Consider the following 12852-nt stretch of genomic DNA (forward strand, 5'->3'; position numbering starts at 1 on the left):
GCACATTGGGAAGAATGTGCTCAAGGATCTGTGGTTGCACAGAGGGGCGAAATGACGTTTGAAGAAGAGGATTGATGGACAAACATGTTTAAAATCACTGTCAAAATCCAAGAAGGGCTGTTGTGAGAGGAGGACGTATGTGTGGAGTGTGATAGGAATTTTGAGGTCTTAGATATATGGTAATGTTCATAAGTGTACCAACCAAGCACGTACATGGATCAGCACAGGAAGACCAACCTGAAACCATTTTGATTCCCAAACTGAGCAAATGTTTTCCCTGCAAGGGGGGGGGGGGTCAGGGAGCCTTCCCATTGTCTCAGGAATTGAATAATCAGCATTTTAACAGGTGACAGACTATCAGGAAAGGCAATCAGATAACCTGGCAAACACGAAAAGCAACATTCAAATTTCTGTTTTAGACCGCCTTTTCTGTGATGTATGTATGATGTTTCTGGGGGTGGTCTTGATCTACAGGGTGGCAATTTCAAAAGTCTATATAAGGCCTTGCATGCCATTGTTCTGGGTTCCTCCTCCCTCCTGTGTGTGGCGAGTGAGGACCCTGTTGCAACAGATCAATAAAGATCAGGCTTACTAGCTGCTTTGCTTCTCAATATTCTCTGGTTGGCCTCTGTTATTTTCTCCTACTAAAAGGGAACCCACGTAAGGACTCTATATGGGCTCTTGGATACCCCATAAGGGAAAAGGGCAGATTTTGTTTACAACAGGATATTGAAGCTAACGATACTTCTGAAGCTGGGAAGGGGCAATGGTTGACGCCCATGCTGGGCACTGAGCTGCAGGGTAGGAAGATGAGCTCCTCAAGAAAAAGAGGCAATCAGCAAAAGACCTTTGGCTGTTCGGCTTCAGCCAAGGGCCCTTGAGGCGACATGAACAAGGCTTCTGTGTTCTGATAAGGGAGCAGCTGTAAGCTCTTGAGATGAGCTCTGCCCCAAGGCCACAAGACAAAGGACGCAAAGATGGGAGGGGAAAGAAGAAATCACAAGCTCTTTTATTCGCAAGTGAAATATGGGGCTCTCGCCAGAAGTGGCTTACTGTTCTTCAAAGTGCTTGGTCTCATGTCAATTATGACATGAGTTATGTAAGTTATAACTTGCATTCAGAACGGCCTGTAGGCTTAATGAACCAGTACATCCAGTACAATGCTGCACAGCTCTGCATCTCTGAAATTATTCCGTCCAATTAACTGGCTTTAATATGGTGGGTACATTTCAAATCCCTTTCTCTGAGTATCTCAACTGCTGACCATTTAATATCATTGGGCCCAGCGCTTGAGTTTTCTTTCAGACGCCTAACAAATTATTGTTGGGTGTCCCAGGTTTCACTGAACGGTGAGTTCTGGGGGTAGAACTAGAAACGACAAGAAATATAATCAAATTATTGGGTAAATAAAAATGGTTTGGACTGGTGCTGGAAAGACTGCAACAAGGGTGCTGGGTTAGACTTCTTTTGTGGGGAGTCAATTCCATAATTTGGGTGTCATCACTAGGGGTGAAAGGATCTGTCAATTTCGGCACGCTCAGCTTTTCATTATTCCAATCTTACATTCAGGTCTCCAAATTAATGCTTGACATTTTAATGCAAATTGGTTTGTGTATTTCTCATAATACAATGCATTTTTTAACATAAAAAAAATCTGTTAATATCTTTATCTTTTGTAAAGCTTGTTTGGAGAACTGCACTGCAAAATTTGAGTAAGTGCAAATTTGGATGGCTTGGTGTTCTTTGGTTCTCATATTGTTTCAGAAAGTGCAAATTTGATGGGTTTAAATGTGAACGGAATATAATTTCTTTCCCATTGCTAGCCACTGCTATTGAGAAGGCCATCTCCTTTATGTCTGTACTGCATACCTCTTATAAAGGGGGCACCTGAATTTGGTCTGGAATGTTCAGGTAGTTGCAAAATGCTGCTGCACAGTTGCATTTTGGAGCAAAGTTCTGATGACATGGTACACTTCTCCTGAAATTGGATTTTCACTACTGGGGTATAAAACTCTATATAATACCCTCCAATATTCCCCAGATGAAAAAGGGGACATTTCTCACTTCCCAACAACTGATCCTCCTTGACCCCCCCCCACGCCCTGCAGAGCATTTCCACTACCACTATACCTATGGGACATAGACCACACGCCCTCCACTATCCTGGAGCAGCCAATGCTCTTGGCCTAACCTGCCTCACAGGGCTGTTGTTCTGGAGATTCAATGAAGAGGGGGAGAGAACCATTATAGAAATGCAACAAACAAATATATAGATTTTTATTTTATTTTAGCAGAACTATTGATATGAATGCACAAGACTAACTCAGTGCAGTAAGACTTTGTAGCAAACAGCCCATTATCATGCAATTTCCTTAGTAACTTTCTCAATTTACTTTTTTACATATATCCTGGGAGAGGGGAAAATGCTTTGTTTAGGAGGCAGGAAGGAAATAATGGCCCTGCCCCTTTAAGAAAGGATGGACCTAAGGAAGAGATTGGTTCCGCATCAGGGAATAGACAAGGGAGGCAGCAAGTTAGAAAAGAGACACCATGGCCAATGAGGAGGAAGGCGCTGCCCCAGAGGGCGGGATAGCTACATAATATATACGGTTGGTCCTTTAGCCAATAGACGAACTTAAACCGATGAGAAGGGCGGGATCAACTGCAAACGTTACCCAATAGGAGGGAGATGGGGCGTGGCTTTGCAACCAGCTACCAATCATGAGAGATGGGAGGAAAGCCTTAAATTTCCGAGAGGACGCGTAGTTTAGCCGGCGGCGCGCCCAATCGGGGAATAGCTCCGGGATTGGAAGGAGGCGGGGTTGCAGATCGAGCCAATAAGCAAGAAGGAGGCATGGCAGAGGCCTTATATGGGCAGCGCGAGAGCCAAACTGCTGGGAGGAGGAGGCGGGCGTTCCAAATCGGGCCAATAAGCAGTCGCGGACCTCAAGGAGGTGGCTTCATTTGGGGGCCGGGCGAGGGAAGGCGCGGCTTATGTGTCGGGGCGGCCGCAGCAGCAGCGGCAGGCGACGGCGGGGCATGATGACGACACCGGCGGGGGCGGGGCGTGCGGTGGAACTTGCGCGCTGAGGTCACTGGCCGAGCGGCGGCGCCGTCACAAAAGGAAGCGGCGGCCGCGGGGCTGCTGCTGCTGCTGCTTCTGGCGACCGTGTGTGTGCGCGTGCGCGCGTCTCTCCGCCCGTCCGTCTGTCCCCGTGTGGAGAGAGCGCCCGGGGAGGCAGGCGAGGCCGAGGCCTGAGGGTCCGTCAGTCCGTCCGTCCGTCCGGCGGGCGGCTGGCCGACCGACCGGCCTAGCGGGCCCCGCTTCTCCCCCTCGCCGAGTCCCGAGGCGTCTGAGGAGGAGCCTTCCTCGCAGGCCTCCCTCACCCTCCTCCTCCTCCTCCCCTCAGAGGCCTCCGGGCCCAGGCCTGGCCGGAGCCCCCGCAGGCCTTGCCGCCGCGGAGCCCCTCTCCGGAGGAGGCCTCGCGACGAGGAGCCGCCCCCGCCGCTGAGGGAGGCCGACGAGGCGGCGGCGGCGGCCGGGCGGGGGATCCGGATCCCGGGGGGCGGGCGGGGGCCCCGGGGCGGGCGGCGGAGGGCGGCAGCTGCAGGGGGTCTCCGCGGGCCGGCCGGCCCTGACTGCCCCTCGGCGGCTCGCTCGCCCGCCCCGCCGCCCCTCCGCCGCCCTCGCCCGCCGCCGCCGCCGCGATGGCCCAGCAGCAGGTGAGCAGCTCGCAGAAGGCGCTGATGCTGGAGCTGAAGGGGCTGCAGGAGGAGCCCGTCGAGGGCTTCCGCATCACCCTGGTGGACGAGTCCGACCTCTACAACTGGGAGGTGGCCATCTTCGGGCCGCCCAACACCCTCTACGAGGGAGGCTACTTCAAGGTGAGCGGCACCCCTTCCCCTGAGAGAGGGGCGAGGGGGGTGGACACACATATAGCCCCCTCGCCCGCCCAGTCTTGCCTACACCCCCCACCACCCACCCACAGGAGTCCTAACTGGGACACAGTCCCCTAGGCATAGCTGTCAACTTTGCCCTTTTCTTGCGAGGAATCCTATTCGGAATAAGGGAATTTCCCTTAAAAAAGGGAAACGACAGCTATGCCCCTGAGTGAGCGGAGGGGGTCACTTCTGTGCCCCCTCCACCTCTGGAGCACAAGTGGTGCTAGAAAGTGCCTTGCATTCAAAACCTTCTGTAGGAGCTCCTGTGAGGTTGCCCTGATAAGTTTTTTTTTTATATTTGAGGATGATGTGTCCACCCCCTTTTTTGCAGCATATTCTGTTATGTAAGCAGCAGCAGTGAATTTCTTCTGTGTTAGAACTAACTCGCTGCTCTGAACGGAGCCTTTGCCAGCACAGCACCGCAGGCATGAACCCACACACCTTCTCTCTTCCGTTCAAAATGGCCCCTTCCCCCCAAAATTGCTCTACATCTTTCTGGCTTTTTCAACAATACTGCCACTGTTTATGCTTCTTTGTCTGCAGAAATCTCCTGCTGACACTTCGGGATTCTACCCCCACTCCTCTCTCCTTTATGCTTCAGATTTCCCTGAGTATCTCAGGTCGTGCCTACTTTCCCCTGCTCATGTGGAAGCCTCCAGATTTCTATAACTTGTCTCTATATAGGGTAGTCTCCTAGGACGCATTCTGTTCTTTCCCACTAAAAAAGCACTTTCTCAGTAGATGCAGGTCCCAAACATTGCTCCCTGTCACTGCCATTCATCTGAGAGCAACTCTTTTCTCTTGCCCACACATCCCTAAGGATTGATTTAGCTTCTCCATAGTCTTGAACCCCTGCCCCTAATCACTAAACACTGTCTTGGCTCCCCTGTTTTATTTTTCACCGTTTGCATGCCAGTGTGAGAGGTGGTGTCTTTTACCTATTGTCTTGGTTCTCTGCCCACCCCCTTTATCGCCCCTTTCACCATCTTGATAGTTTGTTGGCTATAGCTCCTCTTAGAGTGTTTAGAGCAGCAGCATATAATGTCCCATGTATGTGCCACCTCATGATCCTGGAAGCACAAAATAGTGTTGGGCACAGTCTCCTCACATAGTCTAACACCTCAACCAGATGTAAAGACCCTTTCCCCTCAGTTCTTATGTCCAACTCTTAAAGGACATACGAAAACCAGATCACTGTCACTGGGGGAAGTGTTGAGTGGGCATTCCCTCCTACATACAAAGTAGTTTCGCCAAGTGTAAGAAAACTGTCATTGTGCAAGGCTGAGCAGGAAAGTATTCCCATATCATCCTTGCCACATTGTGCTATTTACCCTGTAAAGAGAGACAGTGTGCTTAGTTCCAGTGAGTGTTGCATGAATTTTACTATAACCCATGTATCAGGCCTACATGCAGATCTCTGATACTGGAGTTTTACCTTTGAGGGGGTTTTAAACATTGTGCTTCTTAAGGAAAAACAATTGAGCGCATTTAATTTTGAAGGAAAGGGATAACTGAGATTTTGTCTAATGTGAATAGTTGTAATGGCTATATTTCAGCCATCTCCTGTTAGACCTTTAATAAAAAGTTCTTTCCACTGGCGCCCTGAGTACTGTTAAAACCTGCACATTAAAATCTGAGTAACCTGGATCCACCTTTTATTGTATTCAGCTAGGTAGGGTTGGAACTTGTTGGATGCAGCATCTGCAGTTAACTGTAAAATGAATGTGAATGAGCTGTTAAGGGTGCTTTGCAAATTCTAGTAACAGACACTGAGCCTTAGCTAGGAGCTTTATATATTGGGAGTGGGTGGCGCTGTGGTGGGAAGCCCTGAGCCTCTTGGGCTTGCCAATTGGAAGGTTGGTGGTTTGAATCAGTGCGATGGAGTGAGCTCCCATTGCTCTGTCCCAGTTCCTGCCAACCTAGCAGTTCGAAAGCACATCAGTGCGAGTAGATAAATCAGTGGCAGGAAGGTAAATGGTGTTTCCATGCGCTCTGGCACTCGACATGGTGTCCCGTCGCACCAGAAGCGGTTTAGTCCTGCTGGCCACATGATCCGGAAAACTGTCTGTGGACAAATGCTGGCTCCCTTGTCCTGCAGCATGATGAGCGCTGCACCCCATAGTTGCCTTTGACTGGACTTAACCATCCAGGGGTCCTTTACCTTTTACCTTATATTGGGATACCTTTATTGCACCCAGCCCGTACCGGTTCCGTTTCACTTGGATATCATTGAGCTGTAGAACAGTTAAATGCTTGACATGCTTGGTTGTTGAGATCCCTAAGTACAGCAAAGCAACATGGCCAACTTCACGAAACTAAGAATTTTCTTAAGTGCCTCTTTCGTCTGATGCAAGCCTTGCTTAATTCAGTGGGACCTAACTCTAGTAAGTGTGCTTAGGTCTGAAACCTCAATTTTATCAGTGTTAACTTGATAGAAATCTTTTCTCCTGTTTCCTTTCTTCCAGCTGTGTAGGAGTCTAGGTATACAAGCATTCCCCATTCAGGAAAAGGCATACCCTGCTTTGCACTATCCATAGCCTCTTTTAAAAAGTGACTTGCCTTTAATTTTGTCTGGCTCTTCTCAGCAGCCATGGCATATTTTTATAACATTGTTACTTAACATTGGCTTTGAATAAACTAATCATGAGAGGAGAACTCTGGAGTTTATTTTAAAAGGTAACATATTCTCATTGGCATATCTTTACAGTTCTACGAAATGCTTTGAATAATTGATCATTAAATGGCAAATTTCATTATCACCCCTTGTTTGTTTACATCATCTGATATTCAGATATTTTGTTGCCTAGAAAATTGTCATATTTTCAGTCATAAGACTTTTGGCACTAGAGGGCAAAAATCAGTGGTGAGTGGAAGGACATCCCATTACCAAGGAGGATACATTTGGAAAGAAGTAGGTTGGGACAAGATGCTGTTCAAGATCAGATACGTGTAAACATTTGGAATTTTATCACCTTTCACCACAACCCAGCACATTCCCAAAACGTTGTTCCACTAGCCTCTGTACATGAGACAGAATGATAACCAAAGTGTACTATCTCAGAACTGTAGAAGTAGGCATCCTGGAGGGAGCAGGAAGCAGATGGACACAACCCTATGGTGGTTGTGAAGACAGAAATGGCATGGGGAGAGAACCCATGCATGCTGCACTGATCACTTCAGAGAGAGGACAGCATAGAAGTGAAGAGCAGCAGTTTTAAAAGGCAGAATTTTGATTCTCGTATCCCAAATACAAAACTGGTTGGGTGGAACCTTATGGGAAAAATTGTGCAAGGTGGATGAATTTGTTAATCCTCCAGGTTAAAGTATGTGTTAAGAATATAACTGTCCTGAATGAAACCAATAGCTATCAAGTAAATACTTCTGGAAAGGTTGTAAATGGGATGGGATGTAGGTGATCACCCCCTGTTTTGTGTGCAGCATCTGCCAGTCAAATTTTTCACTGTCTAGAGGATTTTGTTTAATTAGATAACTTAATAATTGAATTAAATAAAATGGTAGCTCTGCCTGGAGGTTCCAATTAGCTGTCATGATGCTAGCTATTGATATACTGTAATAATCGTCCATCTTTAACAAGATGCATACCCTATTATCCTATGACTACTGAGGGTTTTTTTAGGAGCTTAAGTGAATTTATCAAGAGCTTTTTGGAAGTACAAATATTCGCTGGATTACTTTATACAAATGGTTGATGAGGCAAGCTTTCCCTTTGTCAGAGGCCATGTCAATACTATCTTAGCAAGCCATGTTTAACAGTTTCTGTCCCTAAAGATATTTGCCACCAAGTTACCAGGGAAATTGGGAAAGGGAATTTTGTTGCTTCTTAAGTATCCAAAAGGATCCTTTGGAGAAACAGTTCTGGAGTTCTTGCAGTAGGTGGAAATTAAGGATTAATGGGCACTTCTGTAATTGTTTACTTTTGAAGGAAAATGTGTGTTCACTTTCATGGGATTTAGAAAGTTTTAGAGATGTCTTGGACGTTAGGTTCCAACTATGGTAATAAACAGATGTGTTGTTGCTGTGAGCTAGTTGGGAAATAGCACGGTATTGAGTGAATTGTGGGGCAGCATTTGTAGCACAAGCTGAAGGGACTTTGTCCTAAGAGTCAAAGAGAGATTTGCCAAGAGAGATTTTAGTGGAGACTCATTTGAGTTGGACCTGTGCAATAGACTACTGTCAAACATTGTGCTGCAACAAACCAGTCTTTAACAGATTCCAAAACTTTGCTGCTAATGGAGGCTCCTGCCAGCTGGGTTAAGGAATGTTGGTCTGCTTAGTGCCTGAACATCTGTGGTGTCTCTTCCATTTGGTTTTGTTATCCTGTTCCTATTTACTGCCTTGCCATTTGTTTGTTTGGATGTGGCCTTAATACTGTACTGCTGTTCCATTAAATTGCCAAATCCTTCCCGCCTACTTTCCCGCACCCTTGAATTGGAACAAAGGGGCCAGGTGGGGTTTCTGAAACTAAGCTTCCCCCCTTTATTATTTCAGTTTAAGCACAGCAGGCCCTTCTGTTTCCCCAAAAATCTACTGTTCCTCACTCCCACTATCACACAAGGAGGTTTCACACATATAGCTCCATTACACTGATATAAACTTTGCTGTTTTCATCTCTTCCCTGGTCTGCCCTGTGCCTTGAGAGCATTTATCTGTCTGGGGCTTGGTAGCCTCTTTTGCCCTTGTAAGTGTGTCATGGTGACAGAACTGCTTGTACGCCCATCCCAGTTCTAATCTGCATGGATTTGACCTCACATATGAAACTGCTCTCAGCTTAGGCAGACCATTAGTCCGTTTTGCTTTGAATACTTACTCTAAAAGCAGTAGCTCTCAAAAGACCTCAAGAAATCTCTCTCCTACTAGCTAAATGTCTGGAAATGGTGACTTGAGTGTAGCAATGGGCTTTAGAAGAGGATTAGACAAATTAATGCAGGGTAAGGCTATCAATGGCTACTAGCCACAAGGGCTGTGTTCTTCCTCCGCTGCTGGAGGCAACATGCCTCTTGGTGCTGGAAATCACTGCCTCACTCAGCTTTCCATAGGCACCTGACTGGCCACTGGGAGAACAGGATACTGGACCAGATGTGTCTTTAGAGCAGGGCTGCTCTTATGAATCTGGCAGCTTGTGTGTACAAAGCATGTGTTTTGCCTCAGAGGAGCCTTGCTTCCATGTGCTCCTTAGAATCATAGATTTCATAGAATCATGGAACTGTAGAGTTAGAAGAGACCCTGAGGATCATCTAGTCCAACCCCGCAATGCAGAAATATGCAGCTGTCTCATATGGGGAGCGAACCTGCAACCTTGGCATTATCAGCACCATGTTCTTACCAACTGAGCTATCCAGGCTTCTTGTGTTATGTTACAGTGACTAGACGTGCACCGTCTGACTGCTGGGGGCAATGGCAGCTAGTAGCAGTTCCCAGGTCTGATAACTAAATGGGGGCTCTGTCAAATAGAATGCTTGCGGTAGAGCCTTAAGCATTTGTTGAGTGAGGAAGCTAGTAGAATAGAAACCTGCCACTTGCCCAGAAGCAATTATCAGTTGCCACAGAAGGCCTGGCAAGTGGCAACGTGCCAGGAGGATTTGCTTGATGACTGGTGATCAAGCATGGGTTGGATATGCATTTCCACTCCCAGTCTCCCAAATTACCGGTACCAGCTTTTAAAGGTGCTGCTGCTGTGGCAGAAACTACAAGAAAGAAGATTCCACCTAAACATTAGGAAGAACTTCCTGACAGTAAGAGCTGTTCGACAGTGGAATTTGCTGCCAAGGAGTGTGGTGGAGTCTCCTTCTTTGGAGGTCTTTAAGCAGAGGCTTGACAACCATATGTCAGGAGTGCTCTGATGGTGTTTCCTGCGTGGCAGGGGGTTGGACTTGATGGCCCTTGTGGTCTCTTCCAACTCTATGATTCTATGATTCTATGAAACCTCTTACACCAACTGCCCTATCTATAAATCCCAATTTGCCCCAGTGAACAAACTGGCTTTATTCTAAAACTCCTAAAGTCTACAAAGAAATGGCAGCAAGGCCTGAATATTTGCTTGGTTCTTACTCCAGAGCTAGGGATGTCAGTGTGCCACTTGGCATTTGATAAAGCTTTTCCCCAATTAGCACTTCAAGCTGTGGGTGACAAGAGTTGCATGTTTCCCTAGGGAGAAGGCTATGCTGACCTCTACATTGCCAAAAAATTCTATGTAGAGGCAGTTTCGTCTGTTAGGAAGGAACACCTTGCCTGCACTTGAAAGAAGGCAAAAGCTTTACTTCTTGACGCCTCTTGTTATACACTGCCCCTTAATGGAGAACTAAGAGCAGGAGGAGCAGCTTCTGTGCTGCTGTTCCTTTGTGCCTCATCATGGGTAAGTTTGCAATTCAGAACCCTTTAAGCTCTTGAGGATTAATGAGAGATGACTGGTGACAAAGTTTTATGCATGAATGGAATGGAAACTTGGAGATGGCTACTTGAAATGTAATCTGGGCTCTGGCACAGTATGCCTAGATGTTTGCTGTGCCATAAAATCACCAAGCAAGCTAGCTAGATGCCTACTGGCCTGCCCTAGTCCAGAAAAACAAGGAAGCACCCGTGCCTTCTGTCTTCTGTCGTCGCTTACTTTAGCTCCTTTAAAGTGAGTTGGTGGCAATAACTCCTTGACTTTTGTAGCCTGCCTGGAAAACCTTGTGGTGGGGATAAACTTTAGGAAAATCTTGACCTTCCAGCACTCACTGACAAACTGGGTAGAACACATGATCTTCTGCAATGGCAACTCTTCAGAAACCAAAACAAATGCAAAAAACCAACCACATCCAACCCCTTTTGGCAAACACTTCCTCTAGTTTAGGATCTTACTTGTATCTTACCTTTTTCCGCAGTATGTTGCAATTTAAGTCTGCCTTTAAAGCAAGAGCTAACATCTTGATCACAAAACCTCTCCAGACACAGTATTAAAGGAGCAAGTGCAGTAAATTGGAACATGTTTTTGCTATCAAAACAATGAATTCTTTGTAGCTCAGTGGCAGTGCAGAGCCTGGTTAGCAGCTGGGTCCTTGTGTTGAAGGCATAAAAAGAGTGCTCCATGCTTTGTAGGGGCCCCCAACTGCCTTAAGGACCTAGCTTTAAAAAATGTTTAATATCTAACTTGCTTTAAGTACACGTTTGAAAAGCACTACTTGCCTCGAACACTGTGGTAAAAGAGAGAAGCTCTCTTCAAATGGGGATGGAGTTTCAATTGCTGCTTCTGTTGGAGTGCCACAAGTGACAAGCAGGGGCGGTGTTCATGGGCTTGGGACTTTCGTGGTTTTAACTGCAAGGCTGCTTCCTAAAATACTCCCTTTAGACAGTGTTAAAAACTGGGATATAAAGGCTACTTGCTACATGGCACCCGGAACCTGGGTTTCAGGCGTAAAAAAACAGTGTTAGACTCAGATAATAGAATTTAGGTGCCAAATGGCTCCTTAAATCAAGGTTACAGTTGCCAAAATGGAATGTGTAGTTGCCATTTTGGAGCAAGATGGCTCTAAAGTCTTGTTTTTCAAATGATGGACTGACTGATTGATTGATTCTCAGTTAAACATCTGGCTAGTTCAGATGACAACCTTGAGCTAGGTTATGAACTTTGAGAGCTTAAATAATAATAATAATAATAATAATAATAATAATAATAATAATAATAATAAAAATAAATTTTATTTATATCCCGCCCTCCCCAGCTGAAGCTGGGGAGTTTTTTTATTTATTGAATTTATATACTGCCCTATACCTGGAGGTCTCAGGGCGGTTCACAGAGAAGATCAACATAAAAACCACAATATATCTATAATCAAAATAAAAACAACCCAATAACATCCCCCTTCCACAAAAGAGCCACATTTTAAAAAGGACACAGGGCAAAAAAGAAAAGTCACTTTATCCAGGGACTGTCCATATATAGAGAGAGACCATTCATAACGTAAGGATATTTTTCACAACTGTGAACAGGGCGGTGAGGTGGGGTAAGTGAAGACAAGCTACAACAATTAAATATAACATTGTTCTCTGCTCCTGCTCAGGCTACACAGGAAAAAAAGGATTTTGGTTCCTGAAATTCATCCTGATTGTGCTGATAACTAATAAAATTCTACAGGATCTGGTCCATGTTAACTGTCCAAGTTGCTCAAATCACTTGCAGGCACTTCATCCACGGGGCCGTGGGGAGTGTCCTTTTGTTTGTGGGGTTTGTTTCCTGGGCCTACAAAATGTGCTTATGGTGAGTTTTGCTCAAAACTCCAGAATTGAGAAGACTAATTTGATTGTAAACCCCGGAGGACTAAAATATATGTAACTACAGGGAATATTATAGCACAGAGTACCGTATTTTTCGCCCCATAGGACGCACTTTTTCCCCTCCAAAAATGAAGGGGAAATGTGTGTGCGTCCTATGGGGCGAATGCAGGCTTTCGCTGAAGCCGGGAGAGCGAGAGGCATCGGTGCGCACCGACCCCTCTCGCTCTCCAGGCTTCAGGAAGCTATCCGCAAGCCTTGCAAGCCCTGTGGGAGTTCCCACAGGCTCACAAGGCTTGCGGGCAGCAGCCTGCCGCCCGAAGCACGGGGAACCCTCCGGAGGACTCCCCGTGCTTCGGGGGCGTGTCCGCAAGCCTTGCGTGCCCGACGGGAGGTCCCGCCGAGCGCGCGAGGCTTGGGGCGGCAGCCTCCCGCCCGAAGCACGGGGAGCCCTCCGGAGGACTCCCCGTGCTTCGGGGGCGTGTCCGCAAGCCTTGCGCGCCCGACGGGAGGTCCCGCCGAGCGCACGAGGCTTGGGGCGGCAGCCTCCCGCAGCACGGGGAGCCCTCCGGAGGACTCCCCGTGCTTCGGGGGCGTGTCCGCAAGCCTTGCGCGCCCGACGGGAGGTCCCGCCGAGCG

At 47.1% G+C, this 12852-nt stretch overlaps 1 protein-coding gene across 1 annotated transcript in view; it reads left to right on the plus strand.

The window, feature by feature from the left end:
- The first annotated feature begins 3679 nt into the window (after positions 1-3679).
- Positions 3680-12852, plus strand: part of UBE2R2 (ubiquitin conjugating enzyme E2 R2) — a 56283-nt gene continuing 47110 nt past the window's right edge. Inside the window, exon 1 of the mRNA XM_083403215.1 lies at positions 3680-3885. Coding sequence (XP_083259341.1) covers positions 3709-3885 — 177 coding nt within the window. The 5' untranslated portion in view covers positions 3680-3708. The remainder of the gene's footprint in view (positions 3886-12852) is intronic.

The sequence above is a fragment of the Podarcis tiliguerta genome (assembly GCF_965153285.1).
Source record: "Podarcis tiliguerta genome assembly, chromosome: 11".
Lineage (NCBI taxonomy): Eukaryota > Metazoa > Chordata > Lepidosauria > Squamata > Lacertidae > Podarcis > Podarcis tiliguerta.